The sequence below is a fragment of the Callithrix jacchus genome, chromosome 16 (assembly GCF_049354715.1).
Source record: "Callithrix jacchus isolate 240 chromosome 16, calJac240_pri, whole genome shotgun sequence".
NCBI classification, from domain to species: domain Eukaryota; kingdom Metazoa; phylum Chordata; class Mammalia; order Primates; family Cebidae; genus Callithrix; species Callithrix jacchus.
This window is the reverse complement of record NC_133517.1, coordinates 57196235-57216537: the sequence shown is the minus strand read 5'-3', so window position 1 is coordinate 57216537 and position 20303 is coordinate 57196235. Positions and strand designations below refer to the sequence as shown.

The following is a 20303-nucleotide window of genomic DNA, read 5'->3' as shown; positions in this document are numbered from 1 at the left end:
TTACAAGTATGAGTCACCGTGCCCACCCAAGAATTTTTAAAAATAACTAAATAGCTACATAGTCACATTTCTTGAGGGAGTGATGGAACTAATTCATTTGATTTAATTTAACATGTACAAACAAAAGTAGAAACTGACAGGGAATGGTAAGGTGACATCTAATTAGGGGCAAAATTCCCTGAAACCTCTATAAGAACTCATGTCTGCAGAGAGCTTTTCTGCTTATAAAACACTTTCCCAAATATTTCATTTGATCCATGCATGGGAGATATGTCTCATCAACCTCAGTTCAAGAAGAGGAAGTTAAATCGTTGATCCAAAGTCACACAACTAACTGCAGAATGTGGGATATGAATGTAAGACTACCAAACAAAAGCCAGTGGCTTTTCCAATTTTACATGAAGGGTGTTTATTAGTGCTTGGCATAAATATGTCAGTGCATTTTAGTTACTATCCTTCCTTTCTGAAACCTACAAAGATGCTTCCACATCAGTATCCCTCACACAAAATCATGACAGTCTTAGAGGAGGAAATGGCATAGAATCTGTTCTAGAGGTATGGCCCATGGCATATCTTTAAAGGAAAAAAAGATCTTGCTTTGACATGAAAAAGAAAAGTGCTGAGGCTGAAGAATTAAGGAGCAAGGACATCACATCTGTCCTAATTCTTCCTACTTTCAAATGGCAAAACCTTAGGAGAAAGGCGTGTATAGCGAATGTGGCCAGCCCATTAGAGTGTGCACATTTTTATCTATGTGTGAAAATAAGTCTCATATAAAGAATGGAACCATATGACCAGGCCTCTGCATCAGAAAGTGTCACAAGTCCAAGGATGACGAAATGTGGTTCATAAAATAAAGCAGGTACTCGCTTCAAGGTTGCGCTTTTCCAAGGTCTGCCTTCTGACTTGGGAAGGGCAGCTATTCATCAAAGCATTATCTTGACTCATAAGCATAACAGGTCACAAACCAAAAACAGGACTTCTGATCTGGAGCAGTGTGGCGGGATGAGTGGTCCTTGTCAGTTATCTCCTAACATCCACTTCCCTCTTGTCCTGTGCCCAGCTCTTCCCAGGTTTTGCTTCAGGGGAACCACACGTGTCTCCTTGCAGCCACATGGTTTGCGGGGCTGAATCAGATCTGAGTCCATGACCCCAGAAGGGGCAGTGAAAAGCAAAGGGACATTCCCCGCTGAAAGAAAGCAGCTTCCCTTTACAGATGTTACTAAAAGGCACCTCCTCTCTCTTCCTGGGTGCGGTAGAAAGAGGATGTGAGGCCTGCAGCTGCTGGGCCACTCTGACAGCAGCTGAGGCCTGCAACTAAAGCCAACGCTGCAGAAGACAGAGCTCAGAAGGCCAGAAACCAAGTCTGATGAGGCTGTTTGAGCCCTGACTCCAGCCCTACCTGAATTCCTCCAGGAACTTTTCAGGTATACGTGCCATGAATTCTTTTTGCCTAAGTTAGTCTGGGTCAGGTTTTCTATCAGTTGCTATTACAAAGTATTCTAAGGGATCCAACTATTTACTCATTCAGCATATGAGGTCACCAGGGGGCTACAAAGACAAAAAGCTCTTCAGAGAGAAGGACCTAAAATGTCAACAAAGATGTACAGTCAAGTTCCGTAAGCGGAACACAGATACAGCACATACTGTTCGCTGGCTGACCAAGCACCAATTTTTGACCCCATTCTCCCTTCCCCGTTTGTATCACAGATCCTAGGAAAGCTAAATTTATCTTTACAGCCTGTCTTGCAATTACAGGTGGCCATGAGACACACTTCCCATTAATGAGACTGGGACAGAAGCCCACTCTCAATCTGTCAGGAACATTTTTGCTTCCCTATTAAGCAAAAGATAGACATTCCTAGACCTGCCCTTTCTCCTTTCTTTCTACCCTGCATGTAGCTGTGTTATCTGGAGCTTCAGCAGCCATCTGATAATCATGAGGTAAAGACAGAGTTACAGAGAGGCCACCTGTTTACAGCTTCTTTTTTATTTTTATTTTTGAGACAGAGTCTTGCTCTGTCAGCCAGGCTGGAGCACAGTGGTATGACCTTGGCTCACTGCAACCTCTGCCTCCCAGGTTCAAGCAATTCTCCTGCCTCAGCCTCCTGAGTAGCTGATGTTACAGGCACATGCCACAACACCGAGCTAATATTTGCATTTTTAGTAGAGATGGTGTTTCACCATGTTGGTCAGGCTGGCCTCAAACTCCTGACCTTGTGATCCACCTGCCTTGGCCTCTCAAAGTGCTGGGATTACAGGCGTGAGCCACCGCGCCCGGTCCAGCTTCTTAATAAATTAGAGAAATAACTTCCTATTGACTATCTACTATTAGGTCTTCTGTTCTTTACAGCTGAAATAATTCCTAACTTACCAAGAAAGTATAGTTATTTCTACCTGGGTGGCTCCGGGAAAGGCTTTATAGAGGACGTAATCCTTGAACTGAAATAGTGAAAGATGCCTAAGCATTGTCAGGAAAGCAGGGAAGCACAGGCATTCCAAGCAGGAGACGAAGCCTAAGTGAAGGAATAAAACCCAACACACATTTTGCCCACTCTAAGTATTTCCACAAGGGAAAGCAAGAGAATCAGACCAGAGAAACAGGGGGCTTGCAGTCCAGTGTGGAGACAGAGCAGTCAAAGAGGGGGCTGCAAGCATGCAGAGCAGGTACATTGGAGTCTGTTCTCCAAGCCGTGGCTCATGAGCAGGGCAAGCTACCAGACACTCTGGCTCTCCACATGTCCCAAAGACATTCCCTTTCATTTGGCCAGTTGCGCCGATGTTCCAGGGGGTTACTACACGGAATCTCAGGCAGTTCTTCTTTCCAGGGTTCAAAGAGACCAGGTACAATCCAGGTGAAGGAGTCACCAGGACACACAGGGCTTACTTCTCTAGCTAAAGTCTCCAGAAAACCGTCATGAATATGTTTACGGAGATGGTGTGTAGTACATAAAATCAGATTTTTAAAAACACTCCATGACCACACTGGGGAAGAGCAATGGCACCAGGGTGCCAGGCAAGACTCAGCTAGCTGTTCACAGGGAGCTCCGCCACAGGAGCCACAGGACCCTGAGTGTGAGAGAGACGCACTGCCCAGGAAAGGGATGCTTGTAGAAGATTCGGGGAATACCGCCTGCCCAAATTTAGACTTTTATTCTTTCACCCAATCTGTCTTTTCTAATGTTTTAACAGCCGAGGGACTAAAATGCGAATGTTACGGTACTTTTCAACGTGCTGTTTGAAAACACAGGTGGAAATGTCTCCAAGAAGAAAACTAAGATGCACTGAGCACTTCTTTGGCACCAGGCACCGTGCTCTGTGCCTCCGTGTGCCTCTGCTCAGCTGAAACAAAACCAAACCATCCTGCATGGGGCAATTTTTAAGCCTGGCTCAAAGATGAAGAAAACGAAGCATAAAGGGGCTGCTTCTTTACCAAGGCCACATACAAGTGAGAGTGAACCCACAGCCTCTGGCTTCAACCGCAGGGATGCCTGGCAGGCTGCAAGGAGAACAAACACACTTCTTCCTTGGTTCCAACGACCTGCATGGACCAGTCATCCCCAGCTTCACCGACAAGAAGCCTGAGCTCCCGGGTATCTACACACAGCCCCGAACACCCAGAATGTTCTGTAAGCTTCATAACATTCTACTAGGCAAGGTTTTCTAAATTTAAAAATGATTCAAGTCATGATGCAAATATAAAATTAATAAGAAAGGCTTTTCTAGACCTTAATCTTTTAAAAATGAATCATGCCCTTAATCCCAAGTCAAATGTGTTCCGCTCTAAGCCTTACTCATAGAAAAGCTGGAAAGGCCCCTTCCTTCACAGCTTGCATCGGTGCTGAGGGAGCAGCGGGCGCTGCAGAGCAGTCACAGCCTTCCTGGACCCTCCAGACTGTGGGCTGCCAGTCCCTCCGGGCATTCTGAGGAACGGCCAGACCATCTTCTCGGGCACAGCCTTGCCTTCTGGGTGCTGCTCCTTGCAGCTCTGCCTGGTAAACCTCAGCAGTGCCCTTCAGAACACCTTATAATTCCAGCATGGCCTGCCTGGAGCTGCAACCCACAGCGACCCTTTTTTTGTTGTTGTTAATCAATGAGAGCTCCTTATGTTGCTCAGGTTGGCCTTGAACTCATAGCCTCGCCTCCTCAAGCGCCAGGACAACTGGCCAGAGCCACCATGGCTCCCCACAGCAACGCCTTCTGCCCCTACTTCTCGGGAGCACACGACTCTTAGGCAAAAAAGCAAGCACTTCATTTGGCAGTACTAGACTTGCCTTCAAAGAAATGCAGGGAGAAAGAAAACTAACATTTCTTAAGCACCATACACATGCTTTTCCATGTTACTTCATTAAATCCCCATAATAGCTTCATGCTATGGGTTATCATTCTTAATTTTGGGGGCATAGTCGGGAGACAAGTGAACTGATACCCAGGAGGTTAGGTGGCTCATTCGAGGAATGCAGTTGGCGTGTGAGTCAAAGCCCCATGTATGGCAAGACGAAGGGAACCCGGGGAACAACAGCCCAGCCAAGAGCGCTTTCAAGACGCTTAGCATCTTCATCACACCAGACCTTAGGGCTACCACACTTCCACCCAACAGCCAAATGTCAAATTTGACTGTTTCTTTCCAGTCTTCAAACACATCTTTCCGAAATTCAGAAACTGCTTCACAAGATTAGTTCGTAAACCTTTTGCAGGTCCTAAGCCTTGAGTGATTAAGAAAAAGCAAAAAGCTTTTGCAAGGACCCACTTTGCATGCACTGAAGGGTCTCCGCTCTAACATCTCACACCCTTAGGAGTGACAGTCACAGAGCAAGGACGGCACCCAGCAGCAAATCCTGGGAGGGCGGTGAGCAATGGGTGCCATGGAAACTCAGGGAGCTCACATCTCAGGAAAGACGTCCTGGAAATTGGGCTCAGGATGCACGTGAAGGAATGAAGGAGCACAGACAGAATGAAGCCAGGAGAGGAGAGTGACCGCCAGGCAGAGGCAGTGCAAGGCAAAGGCAGACCTGGTGAGCGCTGGTGTGGGTGAGGAGCTACCCTGTTCCTGTGTGGCTGGGGGCAGGGGGTGCACTGTCTGTGGAAAGGGAAACCACGGGAAGCTTGCAAGGAGGAGACGACACCGTCAGGCTGGTGTCCACCACAGTGGAGTGTGGTCGCAATGCGGACTTTGGAACCAGGCAAGGCTGGGTGCAGACGTGACTCTGCCATTTACTGGGAATGGAAGTGCAGCAATTATGGAATGTCACTGACCCCAATCTCTCATCTCTAAAATACTTATTTTCATGTCACAGGACTGCTGTCAAGTTTGAGGCGGTAATGAACCCAATACACAGTCAATAAAAAATGGAGCTCTTCTAAAGATCTCTATTCACAATCCGACTACAAGACGGTGTCCCGGAGGCAGCTGCCTTTCCACTCTGCAGGCCCATCTCACCTGACGATGGGAAGCTTGGTGAAGGGCACCGGAGGCAGGGTGAGGCCGCCAGGGAGCGCGATGGGCTCCATGGTCCCAGGACACTTGGACGTATAGTTCTCCAGGCTTTGCGTCACATCTTTCTTTTCTGAAGAGAAGATGAAAACAAAAGCAAGATTTATTAAGCAAAAGTAAAAGTGGCTCTCTTTCATGTTACTTGGGGCATTTCATGACAGTCCAATGAGTCCAACCTTCTGACAGAAATAAAGAAGCAGCGACTAAAAGAGACCAGAACGAAGCAAAAGCCACATTCCACTTATTCGAAAATTACCCGCAACTGCTCCTCTTAAGGGCCTGTGGATAAAAAGGAAATTGAGTTAGTATCCTCCAGGAGACTTCCATTTTCCAAGAAAATAAACCTTTATCAAATTTCAAGAAAGTCTGTAGGCAGGACTAGAGAATCAGTATATTTTATAACTTAACGATACTTTTTTGGCAATTACTAGGTTTCCAGCAAAATGCCAGAACCCATCTGTCCCACAGGAGTCTGTAATTTATCTGTACGGCAGGCACTTAGGCAAATAATTACAAATCAACAGTTTTTATGCAAATATAAAGCTTTGTTAGAAAAGACTGTTGTTCCCCAGCCCACCCCTATCCGTTTCAAGAGGAGGAGGAAAAGAGGACACACGGGTGATAATAATATCCACTTACTGTCCAGGGCACACTCTAGACAGGCCACAGACACAGACCCCTTCTCACCCATAGCACAACAGAGCTCAGGAGCACCTGCTGTGCTCTAGGAGGCAGGCTGGCTCAGGAAGGCAGGCACTCCAGTCTCTACTTTGCAAATAAAAAACCTGAGACCAAGTGAAATTAACAGCTTGTCAAAGACCATGTACTTGGCCCTAGACCTGTGGTTTTCTCACTACAGTGTTTTAAAGAATAAAGAAAAGGATGGGATTATGGGAGGGGTGTGGACAAGGGAGTCCCTCCTTATACCATCTACTTTCTCTGTGAAATACCAAAGTCACTGCTAATGCAGAAGACAGAGGACTTGGAGAGAAGAGCAGCAGACGGACACAGACACCCAGGATGAGACGCAGAACAGCAAGTGAGACTCAACTCCAAGATATGCCCTGGTCTTTCCCTATCTGCTGTGCTACCACCTTAGGGGAAGTCCTTCAAGCTGTCTGTGTCCTGTTTGCCTGCAGTAAGAGGAGTGCCTACATGAGGAATTACTAAAAACAAATGAGATAACGCATTCAAAAAACTGCGGCTGGCAGATATGGAGCACTGAATAAACTGAAACGATAATAATTATTAGCATCATCATATAGCCACACTGGAGTGGACAAGGGACAGGTCAATAGCTGCAAAGTGAAACCAAGTGCTCCACTGAGGCTGTGACCATGAATAAGAACTATCAAGGCAAGGACTTCATAGAGCTCAGGCACAGGTATTAACTGGTGAATGCTACCATAGGAATCTTCTGTGCCTAAGCATTTTGTTTTATTTTATTTTATTTTATTTTATTTTATTTTGAGACAGGGTATCACTCTGTCTCGCAGGTTGGAGTGCAGAAGCACAATCTCAGCTCACTGCAGCCTCTGCCTCCCCGGCTCATGCAATCCTCCCACCTCAGCCTCCTAAGTAGCTAAGACCACAGGCATATGCCACCATGCTTGGCTAATTTTCAAATATTTGGTAGAGATAAGTTCTCACTACATTGCCCAGGCTGGTCTTGAACTCCTGGGCTCAAGCAATCCCCCTGCCTTGGCCTTCGGAAGTGCTGGGGTTACAGGCATGAGTCATCGCACCAAGCCAGCATCATTCTTTATGAGAGAGCAGAATTACTTTTGAATACAACACAATAGTGTTAATCTAAAACATGAAAAAAGTCTTTAAGTAACCAAATCATTCTCGATCTATAAAAATCTCCCAAAGGGCTCCAGCTGATATCATATAAATTATCTAATTTGCCTAATGTTAGGAGAGCACTTATGGTTGAGGTATCCTATCTTAAGTCAAATTCTATCACCCCATACGCACTCTTGGTAAATGCTACTAAAATGAAGAAGGAAAGGGAGCTATTTGTGCTGCCTCACACCACTTGCAATGTCGTGCAAGAAAGGAAAGGTACCACAGTGTGTCACTTGGCTAAGCTCTGAATGGCATTTCTAGACAGAATAACATACACACTGAGTAACATGGAGGAGGCCGCTTCACAGCACGGTCTGGCTGTGCCATTTCATTAGAGAACCCCGTGTTTGTGCTCACTGTCCTATGGAGGAACTTCCTATGCAGCAATACAGCGGGCTATGAGCACTCTCAGAGCTTTGTGGAAGGCCAGACTGGGGGTACTTCAATACGCACCTATTCCCCTTGAGGGGAGCTGGGCACACCTCTCTGGCTGTGCCCAGTGACTCCCTGAAGGGAGTCAAATACTAATCTTCTCCTGCAGTGGAAAAGGGACCGTCACCTGCTGCAGCGGCAGGGGCGATCTGTGGATGCAATCAATCATAAATGATTTTCAGCACTGCCTACCGCCTGTGGCGCTCCTGCCGGGCGCAGGAATGGGGTTGCCTCTTGGCTTTCCCCTACTACCGTAAGACCTCATCGCCATTTCAGTGGGTTTCGAGGGTGAAATGCTTATGCCCAGTTGTCAGCATGGCCCATCCAAGGGCAAAGGACCCATCCCCCTTCCTCCTAGAGGAGTCAAGTGTTGGCTATCAACTGTTGTCAGATCTATTATTTCATCAGGAATTACAAACTGGTGACTTTCTAATTCTCTAATTCCTCTGCACTCATAAGCTACAATTTGTCTATAAGGAAGGATTTTTTCCTCATCGACCATTTGGTTATCCTGGAACACAGACAACGCAGACATTAATAAACGGTTGAATCTTCCCCTGTATTTACTGAGTGGAGAACTAGTGCGCTATGAACTCTACTAATGACCAAGGAGTTGTTTTGTTCATTGTGTGTATCATCATGAACTGCTGGATTTTTATCTAACTGACGTTTCCACTGGTTGTCATGACATCCTTTATTTCTAATTGATACATAATTGTCCATATCTATGGGGTACCGTATGATGTTTCAATGCATTTATTGTATAACAATCAAACCACGGTAATCAGCATATCAGTTCTTTATGGCTGGAGCACTCAAATTCCTCTCTCTAGCTTTTTTTGAAATATGCCTTTTTGTGAACTACAGTCGCCAGGCTGTGCACTGGAATCCCAGAACTTACCTCTCCCATCTAACTAGAGCATTGTAACCACTGTCCATCCTCTCCGCATCTCCCTTCCCCCACCATCCCCAGCCTCTTCTAACCTCTATTCTGCTCTCTAATTCCACGAGACAAACTTTTAAAAATTCCACACCTAAGGGAGATTGTGCGGGATTTGTCTTTCTGTGCCTGGCTTTTTTCACTTAACATAATGCCCTCCAGGTTCATCTGTGTTTGCAAATGAGAGGATTTAAGTCTTTTTTGTGGCTGAAGAGTATTCCATTGTGTGTATGTATCACATTTTCTTCATCCATTCATCTGCTGAATGGCACTTAGGTTGATTCCATATCTTGGCTATTTGAAGAGCGCTGCAATAAAACAGCCTCACAGTTATGGCTTCCACCCTGACTTCATTTCCTTTGGATATACGCTCAGGAGTGAAATGGAAGATCATACCGTGGTTCTATTTTTACATTTTTTGAGGAACCTCCAGGCTGTTTTCCATAATGGCTGTGCTAATTTACATTCCTACCAATAGTGTGTAAGGGATCTCTTTTCTTCACCTCCTCAACAGCATTTAATCTTCGGACTTTTTGATAACAGGCATTTCACACGGAGAAAGGTGATCTCTATGGTGGTTTTCATTTGCATTGCCCTGATTAGTGATGTTGAGCATTTTTTCACATTTTTTTGGCCATTTCTATGTCTTGTTTTTTTTTGGTTTTTTTTTTTTGGTGAGCATGTGAGATTGTAAGGGCCGATTTTGAGAGATAAAATAAGTTGTTTCTCTATTGAATGTCAAAGGCACACTGATGCAAGACCAGCATATGGGCCCCTGTGTCAGAGTAACAAGGTTTTCCTGAAGCAATAAACAACCCCTTAGTAAAGGTTATAAAGATTACAAAAGGCTTATGAAAGTTACATCTTATGTTCAAGATTAAAATTTTATAGATTGTTTATAAAATTTTGAAAAACAAATGTAATTGGCTTCATGCTACTTTATTAGGGTGCTATTAAAATAGCATGCTATTAAGTCTTCTTTCTCAAAGAATGAAGGTTTTCACCTTTTTTCTAAATCCTTGAGTTTCCACTTTGGTCAAATGAATAACTTATTTTACAATGATCTGCGATATCAAGTGTCTTAAACCTTTGACCATTCCAAAATCAAATTATAAATTATGTCTTTTTCTGACCAATTTAATCCTTGAAGATATTAGGTACGCTAAAGTCCAAAAATGATGTGATTTGGCTTATTTTGTATAAAAATCACACAGGAATTTTTTTTTTTTTTTTTTTTTTTTGAGACGGAGTTTCGCTCTTGTTACCCTGGCTGGAGTGCAATGGCACAATCTCGGCTCACCGCAACCTCCACCCCCCGGGATCAGGCAATTCTTCTGCCTCAGCCTCCTGAGTAGCTGGGACTACAGGCATGCGCCACCATGCCCAGATAATTTTTTGTATTTTTAGTAGAGACGGGGTTTCACCATGTTGACCAGGATGGTCTCGATTTCTTGACCTCGTGATCCACCCGCCTCTGCCTCCCAAAGTGGAAAATATTGTCAAATATGAAATGGTGTTTGGTTTTCTTTAGGCTCTATTTCTACAAATATTTGATTGGTATGTGTTCCAAAATCATGAGAAACTCCTATAATTCTGATATGACTTCGTGTACATTATCAGTAATAATTATAATTATGTTAAATTGTTGTGTGCCACAGAGGTGACAAATTTCCTTATCAATTGTATCTTTGATCACAGCTGCCCTAAACCCTTTTGCCATCCACAGACAATTGTTGTCTTGTTTTGGTCCTCTTTAGAAGGTGGTTTTATAATGAGCTATAAAACTCTTAACAGGTGCTCTTGAATACAAGTTTCTGATGACTTTGGAGACTACGACATCAGAATAGAAGAAAAACTTTCAGGATTCATGGAGAACTGAAGTGTTCAGGAATATCAAGCAAAACAGGAATTAACTACAGATACTGAACTAATATAAGACTGAAGTAATCTTTTTGACTTTTTACTTAAAACGTTGCTGATCCTCTGTTTTGTTTTTACAGAGTCAAGGAAACTTTTCTTTTGCACTATTAACAATTTTTAATGATTTAGTATACTCCTATAAACAAAATTTAGAACATATTTGTTTCACTCTACCTGACTCCTCCAGAATTTGGAAACTATTTGTGAGTATTTTTAATACCTAATTTGTTGAGAGTTTTTAATCATGAAGGGATGCTGAATTTTGTCAATGTTTTTTCTGTATCTATAGAAATGACAGTATTGTTTTGGTCCTTCATCCCGTTAATGTGATATATCACATTTATGGTGAACCATGTTTGCATCCCTGGGATGAATTCCACTTGTTCATGGCAGAATATCTTTTAGATGTGCTGCTGAATTTTGTTTGCTAGTATTTTGTGGAACATTTTTGCATCTAATCTTCATCAGGGATATCTGTCAAAAATTTCAAGATTAGCTTAGCTTTCTTTTGTCGATGTTGTGTCTTTGTCAGGTTTTAGTACACCGAAATAATGCTGGCTTCACAGAATGGGTTTGGAAGTAGTTTGAGAAAAATTGGTAATAGTTCTTTGTTAAATGTTTCAGCAGTGAAGCCCTCGGGTCCTGGGCTTTTCTTTGATGGGAGACTTTTTGCTACTGATTCAATTTTCTCACTTGTTTTTGGTCTGTTCAGATTTTCTATTTCTTCATGATTCAATCTTGGCAGGTTATGTGTGTGCAGGCATTAATCCATCTCTTCTAGGTCACTGAGTTTGTTGCCATATAATTGTTCATCACAGTCTCTTGTGACCTTTTAAGCTTCTGTATTATCAGTCGTACATTTCTCCTTTCTAATAGCTGATTTATTTGACATTTATTTATTCTCTTTCTTTCATAGTCTAGCTAAAGGTTTGTTAGACTTTTCAAAACACCAGCTCTTCATTTCATTAATCTTTTGTGTGGTTTTTCTAATCTCTATTTAATTTATTTCCACTCTGATCTTTATTATTTCCTTCTTTCTACTAACCTTGGTTGAGTTTGTTCTTGTTTTTCTAGTTCCTTAAGATGCAGTGTTAGATTGTTTATTTGAAATCATTCTTTTTTGATGTTGGCACCATCTTTGGCCAGTGGGCGTCCCTTCTAGTTGGTTCCTGTATCCTTTGGATAAGGTCCCACTATTCTTTGATCCCTTTCTTTCTGGTTCATATCCAGCCCCAGGCCTAGAATAAAATCAATTCTCCAAGGAGCTCTTATTCCCTTTAGTGGAAAGAAGAGTTTAGAGACTGAAATCCAGAGGCTAGAAGTGCTCATTTCTACCGGATTCTCATTGTCTCTGAAGGGCTTTACAAAGGACAGAACAACTTAAAAAGTTTTTACAGTGCTGAGATTATAAGTGATTTCTGCTTTAAATTTTTCTTAAGTTTGACAACTAAAAATAAAAGATGTGGACTGCAAGCTTCTTAAAAGGAAGAAGTCATATCATTACCCACAATTACATTTACTGTGCAGTTACTTTGTGTCAAATATCGTACTATGTTCTTTAGACTGTGAAATCTTTAAGGGCAAGGGATTCTGGTATATATTAACAACAAACTTCAATATTTTTTATCCAAAATAGGCATTTATTTGGATAAAAATAATACCTGCCACAGAAGAGGGGAAAGGCATTATGATCCTCCTTGTAAAGTTTATAAAGGAGAACTCAGGATATATCCTGCAAGTTTGATTATGGATTGGTATCAAAAGTCACCAAAAATAATTGTTAATGTTTTAAGTATAATATTGTAGTTATATAAGAAAACATTCATTTTTTTAGCAATGCATACTAGAGTACGATGGTCTGAAATGATATGTCTCTGAGATTTTCTTTAAAATAATTCAGCAAATTTAAAAAGGAAGAGATGAAGTAAATGTGTCAAAATCTCGATAACCACTGAATCCAGGTGATGGATATATGAGGATTCATTTTACAATTCTTTTTACCTTTATATTTGAAAATGTTTCATAGAAATAATCTTTGTATTTTGACAAATTATCATTACATGTATTGAGAGAGTACAAAGTGCTATGATTTTTAATACAATGCGAAATGATTAAATTAAGCTGATTAACATCCATCACCTGAAATATTTCATCTTTTTTGTGATGAAAGCATTTGAAATTTGACTTTGGGCTAATCACTTCCGCTCCCTGGACCTCACGGCTGCCAGTAATAAAATGGGGTAACAATAACACTGTATTTGTTAACGGAGAAGACTCTTCACAAACCCTCAAGCCTGTTTTGTAAGAAGGGAGTTTGGCTAGGTAACAGTGGGCCTCTCTGCATCGTCCCCAGAGAAGCAGAGTGATTGATCTGATTGCTGCATTTGGTCCCAATAACCAGGTGCTGTGGGCTCAGCTTGCCTGGGTCCTGCTTGCTCTCAGGAGCTCTCTGGTCACAGAGCCTGAGTTCCTGTCTGCAGCTCCATGCTGAAAGTGTGGCTGTGGCCTCCCCTGAGTGGGGATGGGGCTCCCCTGCTCAGCACAGCCTGTGACTGGGTAGGAAGCTGTGTCTGCCCAATTCTTGGTATTAGTGAGGAATTTTACTTTCTAAAAAAACACATAGGTCATGTCCTTCAACATAGCCTGTGTTGGTAATAAAGATGTGTTAGCTCCATCTTTTCCCTTTGTTTTGTTTTCAACTTACATAGACACCAGTGGGAGTCAATGCTTAGTGGGAGCCTCCTAAGAGACCTCAGCATTGTTATGTTGAAAGATCAATAACATTATTCCTAAGAAAACAATTCAAATACTAACTGTGGTATTATTTCTATAAGTGAAGGTACCAGAATCAATTGTGAAAATGCAACTTCAGCTTTTTGATCAAAGCACACCTATAATTTTTCCTCTGTGTTTTATTTTCCCTTCATTCTTAGTTTTCTCCTCCCAGATTTAGAAAAAAAAAAAAAAAAGATGCACTTCTTTTCCCTCTTTCTCTTCTCTACCTGTTTAGAGTACCATAACTGACTGAGTGTGCACATGGCTGCCTCCAATGATCACTTAGCAGAGACAAGAACAACTGTGAAATTCATGACGTGCTGCTTTTCATGCCAGTATCCACTTAAATGGCCTGTAAATCATTTCTGATCAAAAGTTTTGGTGATCATGTTTTCGGCTTCTGTAAGAACAATATAGTTTAGCAATAACTAGGCTTTCATTTAAAATGTTCTGTCTGGGCCAGGTGTGGTGGCTCACTTCTGTAATCCCAGCACTTTGGGAGGCTGAGGTGGGCAGATCACTTGCATCTCAGAATTCAAGGCCAGCCTGAGCAACACGGCAAAACCCCATCCCTACAAAAAATATGAAAAAATAGCCGGGTGTGGCGGCGCACACCTGTAGTCCCAGCCATTCAGCAGGCTGAGGTGGAGGTTGCAGTGAGCCTTGATCATGCCACTGTACTCCAGCCTTGGTGACACAGCAAGACCTTGTCAAAAAAAAAAAAAAAGTTCAAAATAACTTTTAAGGACATTAGGTGCTCTAATTTGACTAAAATCATTGTTGGATAATCTGATCAAAAATGAAATGAGACACACTGATTTTTTTGTGAAATAAGTAATCATGACCTCCCACTGACCAAATCATATGCTGTAAATATGTTAAATTTATCACAGGCTTTTCTCCAGCTTGTCATGTGGAACAGATAGCAGCCGCCATGGCCTTATGTTCTTCTGTTCCTCCTATGGTAACACTGGCTGCATGTGGTCAGGTCTAATATGTTGGAACAGGAAGACTCAGCCAACCCTGGATCTGAATCCCAACTCTGTTCCTCTGTATGACCCTGAGAAAATAATTTCAGTCATCCAAGCCCATGAAACCTTATTGCTGTGTCCAGCAATACATAAATGCATAAAGAAAATGTGGTGTGTACACACAATGGAATACTATACATCCATAGAAAGGGAAGAAATTCTGTTATTTGTAACAATATGGATGGAACTGGAGAGCGTTAGGCTAAGAGAAATAAGCCAAACACGGACAAACAAATACTACACATTCTCACTTACATGTATGATCCAAAACAATTGAACCCATAGAAGCAGAGAGTAGAACGGTGGTTACCTGAGGCTGGGAGGTGGGTGGAATGAGGATATGATGGTCAAAAGATAGAAAGCCTCAGTTAGACAGGAGGTGTATGTTGGACTTCTTTGGAGCTCTATTGCACAGTGTGGTGAATACGGCTAAGAATCGAGTGCTGTACATTTCAGTATTACTAAGAGAATGGTCTCATGAGACTGGACTCTCCATCTGTGGGATACGACACTATCTTCAGATAGACAGTATTGGAAGTGAATTAGAAGATACCCAGCTGGTATCTGTTGGAAAACTGACTGATTACTGATGGAGAGAAATCCTTACACATATTTTGGTAACCAGAGGTCACAGAAATTTTCTGTTGGTAGTTGTGCTAAGAACAGAAAAAACACTTTGAGTGTGTTTTTCCTCAGAACAAAATGTATTTTATTCTCCCAAATAAAGGCATAAGAGAGGCCAGGTGCAGTGGCTCACACCCGTAATCCTAGCACTTTGGGAAGCTGAGGCAGGACGATGACCTGAGTTCAGGAGTTCAAGACCAGCCAGGCCAAGACAGTGAAACCCCAACTCTACTAAAAATATAAAAATTAGCTGGATATGGTGGCACATGCCTGTAATCTCAGCTTCTTGGTAGGCTGAGGTAGGAGAACAGCTTGAACCCAGGAGGCAGAGGTTGCAGTGAGCCCAAATCGTGCCTCTGCACTCCAGCATGGGCAACAGAGTAAGACTCTGTCTCAAAATAAATAAATAAAAACAAATCATAAATAATAAAGGCATAAGAGGAGAAAAAAGAAGAGCAGAAAAACAGATATGACAAACAGAAAATAAATACTAAAATGGTAGACTTGAACTCATCTACACCAAACTCAACAAAAAAAACCCAAGATCCAACCATACATACGTTATACTCTCATAAATGACCTTTTTTAGAAACAAAAAAACAAACAAAAAAATTTTTTTTATTTCCATAGGTTCTGGGGGCATAGGTGGTGTTTGGTTGCATAAATCAGTTTTTTAGTGGTGATTTCTCAGATTTTGGTGCACCCATTACCCTAGAAACATACACTGTCCTATTTGTAGTCTGTTATCCCTCACCACCCCCCACCCTTTCCTGGAGTCCCCAGAGTCCACTGTATCATTCTTATGCCTTTGCATCCTTATAGCTTAGCCCCCACTTAGGAGTGAGAACATATGATGTTTGGTTTTCAGGAAACAACCTTTAAATATGAAGACACAGATTGAAAATCAAAGGATGGGGAAAAAAGATACACCACAGAAACACAAGTAATAAGCATAATAAATCTGGTATGGCAACATTAGTATCAAACAAAGGGGATTTCGGTGTGAGCAAAGGAATGAACGGGCACGTTTCATAATGAAAAAGGAGGCAATTCATCAAGGAGATATGGCAGTACTAAATGTGCGTGTACTTACCAGCAGAGCTTTACAATATATGAAATAAAACCTGATAGAACTAGCTGGGCACAGTGGCGCACGCCTGTAGTCCTAGCTACTCGGGAGGCTGAGGCAGGAGAATTGCTTGAACCCAGGAGGCGGAGGTTGCGGTGAGCCGATATCGCGCCATTGCACTCCAGACTGGGTAACAAGAGCGAAACTCCATCTCAAAAAAGAAAAAAAAAAAAAAACCTGATAGAACTAAAAAAACAGAAAGATTCAGGATTTTTTTTTAAGTTGGAGGCTTTAATACCCCTTTGTTAAAATAAATAAAACAGGCCAAGCATGGTGACTCACATTTGTAATCCTAGAACTTTGGGAGGCTAAGGCAGGAGGATCGCTTGAGCCTAGGAGTTTGAGACCAGCTTGGGAAACACAGTGAGCCATGTTTCTACAAAAAACAAGAAAATTAGGTGGGCATGGTAGTGCAGGCCCTTGGGCCCAACTACTCAGAAAGCTGAGGCTGGAAAAATCACTTGAGCCCAGGAAGCAGAGACTGCAGTGAGCCATGATCATGCCACTGCACTCCAGCCTGAGTGACAGAGAGAGGCTCTGTCTCAAAAATAAATATATGAAATTTAAAAACTTTTTAAGTAAAAGAATAAGTAGACAGGCTGGGCACAGTGGCTCACACCTATAATCCCAGCACTTTGGGAGGCTGAGGCAAGTGGATCATGAGGTCAGGAGATCAAGACCATCCTGGCCAACACAGTAAAACCCCATCTCTACTACAAATACAAAAATTAGCTGGGCATGGTGGCATGTGCCTGTAGTCCCAGCTACTCAGGAGGCTGAGGCAGGAAAATTGCTTGAACCTGGGAGACAGAGATTGCAGTGAGCCGAGGTCGCACCACTGTACTCCAGCCTGGGTGACAGAGCAAGACTCCATCTCAAAAAATAAAAAATAAAAGGAGACAGTAGTGATATGGAAGATTTAAACAGTTAAATAACTTCTTCAATTGACATTTATACAACACCATACCCCTCTACTGCAGAATATAAGTTCTTTTCCAGTACTCATGGAAAATTCACCATGATAGACCATATGCTGTACCATAAAACACACCTTAATACATTGTAAAAGACTGAACTCACGTAGAATATATCCTGACCTTAACAGCATTACAAGTCAATAACAATACCATTTCTACAGAGGCTACAGATACCTGAAAAGTAGGCAATACATACACACATCAAAAATAAAAACAAAAATAAAACGTTAAAAGTATTTCTAACCAGGAATGGTAATAAACATACAACAGGTCAAAATCTGTGAGAGATACCTGATGCAGTGCTCACAGGAAAATTTATAGCTTTAAATGTTCATGCTAGAAAAAAGAAAGGTCCAAAACCAATAACTAAGTCTGCACTGTAAAAGCTAGAAAAAGACATAAAATTAAATACAAAGTAAGTAGAAAGAAAATAATCAATGAAATAGGAAACAGGAAACAATGAAGAAAGTCAACAAAGGCAATGGTTCTTTTAAACAAAAAAACAATAAACCCCTAGGAGAGGAACACAAGTCGTCCGTCTCAGGAGTAAAAAGGAGGCAGGTCCCAGTCATTAAGACGGTAATAAGGGAATAGTATAAACAACCATATGCCAATACATTGACAACTGGTGAAACAGACAAACTCCTTGGGGGTAAGACAACACAAGAAAAAATTAACAATTTAATAATCCTGTATTTATTAAAGAAGTTCAATCTGTAATCCAAACTCCCACAAGAACTTCCCCATCCCAGATGGCTTCGCTCCTAAGTTCTATCAAACATTTAAAGAAGAAATAATATCAATTTTATACAAACTCTTTCAGAAAACAAAGGAGCAAATACTTCCCAACTTAAGTCATGAAGCCAGCAAAACCCTGACGCCAAATCCTGACAAATAATTAAAAGAATAAACTTAGACAGTAAAAGCAACATGGAGTCTTCAACAGACTCACAGAACTAAAGAGATACACAGGTCAGGACCCACCGAGGAAGAGAGATGCCCAAAAGAGCTCTCAGTTGCCCCTGTAAAGCACTACACAATAAGAGTAAACTGAAGCCTTTTAAAAACTGCAGTGCACTGATATACAAATGCAAATTCCAGTCGTTTCTAAGTAGGGGGTTACTGCAGGCACCTAAGGCACCTAAAGACCTGTGCAGTCAGTCATTACCCTGCGGGGAACCTTCCCCAGCGACTCTGCCTTGGGCTCTGCTCTGTCATATTCGGATTTGGTGATGCAGAGGCAGGCCTATCTGCCTCATAAGTGGCAATGATCTAGAAATGCTTTACACCCCCCGTCATGATGAAAGGACCTGCTTTGCCTGCCCCCACCCACATGCTCTACAACCATGACCAGTGATTTCTGACATGCTAATGTCTCAACAACTTATTTTCTCCATTCACTCAGACAAACATCAATGATGACTTTAAGATGTGCATTATGGCCAGGTGTGATGGCTCACGCCTGTAATCACTGCACTTTCGGAAGCCAAAGGAGAACAATCACTTGAGCTCAGGAGTTCAAGACCAGTCTGGGCAACACAATAAGACTTTGTCTCTAATAAAATTCAAAAACAATTAAATTAGCTAGGCATAGTGGCATGAGCCTATAGTCTCAGCTACTCAAGAGGATCGCTTAAACCCAGGGGGCAGAAGCTGCAGTGAGCCAAGATGGTGCCACTTTACTCCAACCTGAGCAAAAGGGTGAAAGTCTGTCTTAAAATAATTAATTAATTAATCATAATTTAAAATAAAGCAATATCACAAGCTCAAAATAAGAAGGAAAATACTTAGGTAGAAATCTAATAAAATATGTACATGATTAATCATTGAGGCATGGTATGCGTGAGATGAGGTAGAAGGTCCTGGAGCTTTACATAAAACGGAATGAATAAATGGCATTTGCAGCAACCTGGATGGGAGAGCAGACTATTATTCCAAGTGAAGTAACTCAGGAACGGAAAACCAAGCACTGTATGTTCTCATTCACAGGTGGGAGCTAAGCTATGAGGAGGCAAAGGCATAAGAATGATATGATGGACTTGGGGGTCTCGGGGGGAAGAGTGGGAGGGGGTGAGGGATAAGAGGCTACCAATTGGGTTCCGTGTATACTGCTGAGGTGCTGGGTGCACCAAATCTCAGAAATCACTAAAGAATGGACTCAGGTAACGAAATATCACCTGTTTCCCAACAACATCTAGAAATAAAAATTTTTAATTTTTTTTAAAAAGGTCCTGGAGCTTAAGAGATGCTTAGCCGTGAACAAAGAGGCCACAGTCTAATTCACATAGTTATAATTTACGAATTAGGGTAAAAGGATTTCATGTTCGGTTGAACACAAGCTGAAGGAGATGGAGATAAGACTGACACTGAGGGCGACAGCTTTGGGGACCGTGTGGAGGAGAACCACTGGCCGAGACAGAAGTTCAAGGTCACAGGAAGGGGCGGGCAAGCTCATCTGAAGACAGCAGATCAGGCAGGTCGAGTCCCTTCACCAGAGGGTGAAGAGACCCAAATTAGGGTAACTAGGAAAGTGTACTAGGCACAAGCAGACCCCTGAGCACGATGAACATCAGCCAAGATAACACTCCCAATAAAAATGTGAAGGTGACAAGGAAAAACAGAGTACCCAAGGACAACATCCTGGGGCACACAAGTGAGGGGCCATGAGAAACACGTCTAGAGAAAGCTAGAGGTTTGAGATAAGACTCAAGAGCCCAAAACGTGAGATGTTCTAGAAAGACAAGAAATCGGGGTGGAGATGAAAAAAATACCCATTGGGATCACCAGACGTGGGAGTCAAGTGGTCATTTGCAACCTTGAAAAACACTTTCATCCGTGCAAGAACCCAGCAGCAATATTCAAAAATGGGACAGGAGTGGACAGTGATGGCTCATCTCCTAGGGAGCACATGATGCTTCAAGAGCACACAGACAGCGGTCTGCATCAGAGGCATCACCCGCATCGCCTGACTTAATGTTCACATTTACCCAGTGAGTAAAATATGATCATTAGCCCCACTTTAGGGACAAGAAAAGGGAGAATCAGAGATGTCATAAATCTTTTCAAAGGCCATACTGCCAGTGAGCAGGGAAGAGACTTTAGCCTCAGGCTTCTTGAATCGATTGCTCTTTCT

General features: G+C 42.3%; 1 protein-coding gene across 17 annotated transcripts in view; it reads right to left on the bottom strand.

The window, feature by feature from the left end:
- The window catches only part of TRAPPC9 (trafficking protein particle complex subunit 9), a 714602-nt gene that overhangs the window by 572302 nt on the left and 121997 nt on the right, over positions 1-20303 (bottom strand). For all 17 annotated transcript variants that reach the window (XM_054246591.2, XM_078353100.1, XM_078353106.1 and 14 more), the window contains one exon: positions 5441-5567. In XM_054246591.2, the coding sequence (XP_054102566.2) occupies positions 5441-5567 (127 nt within the window). The remainder of the gene's footprint in view (positions 1-5440; positions 5568-20303) is intronic.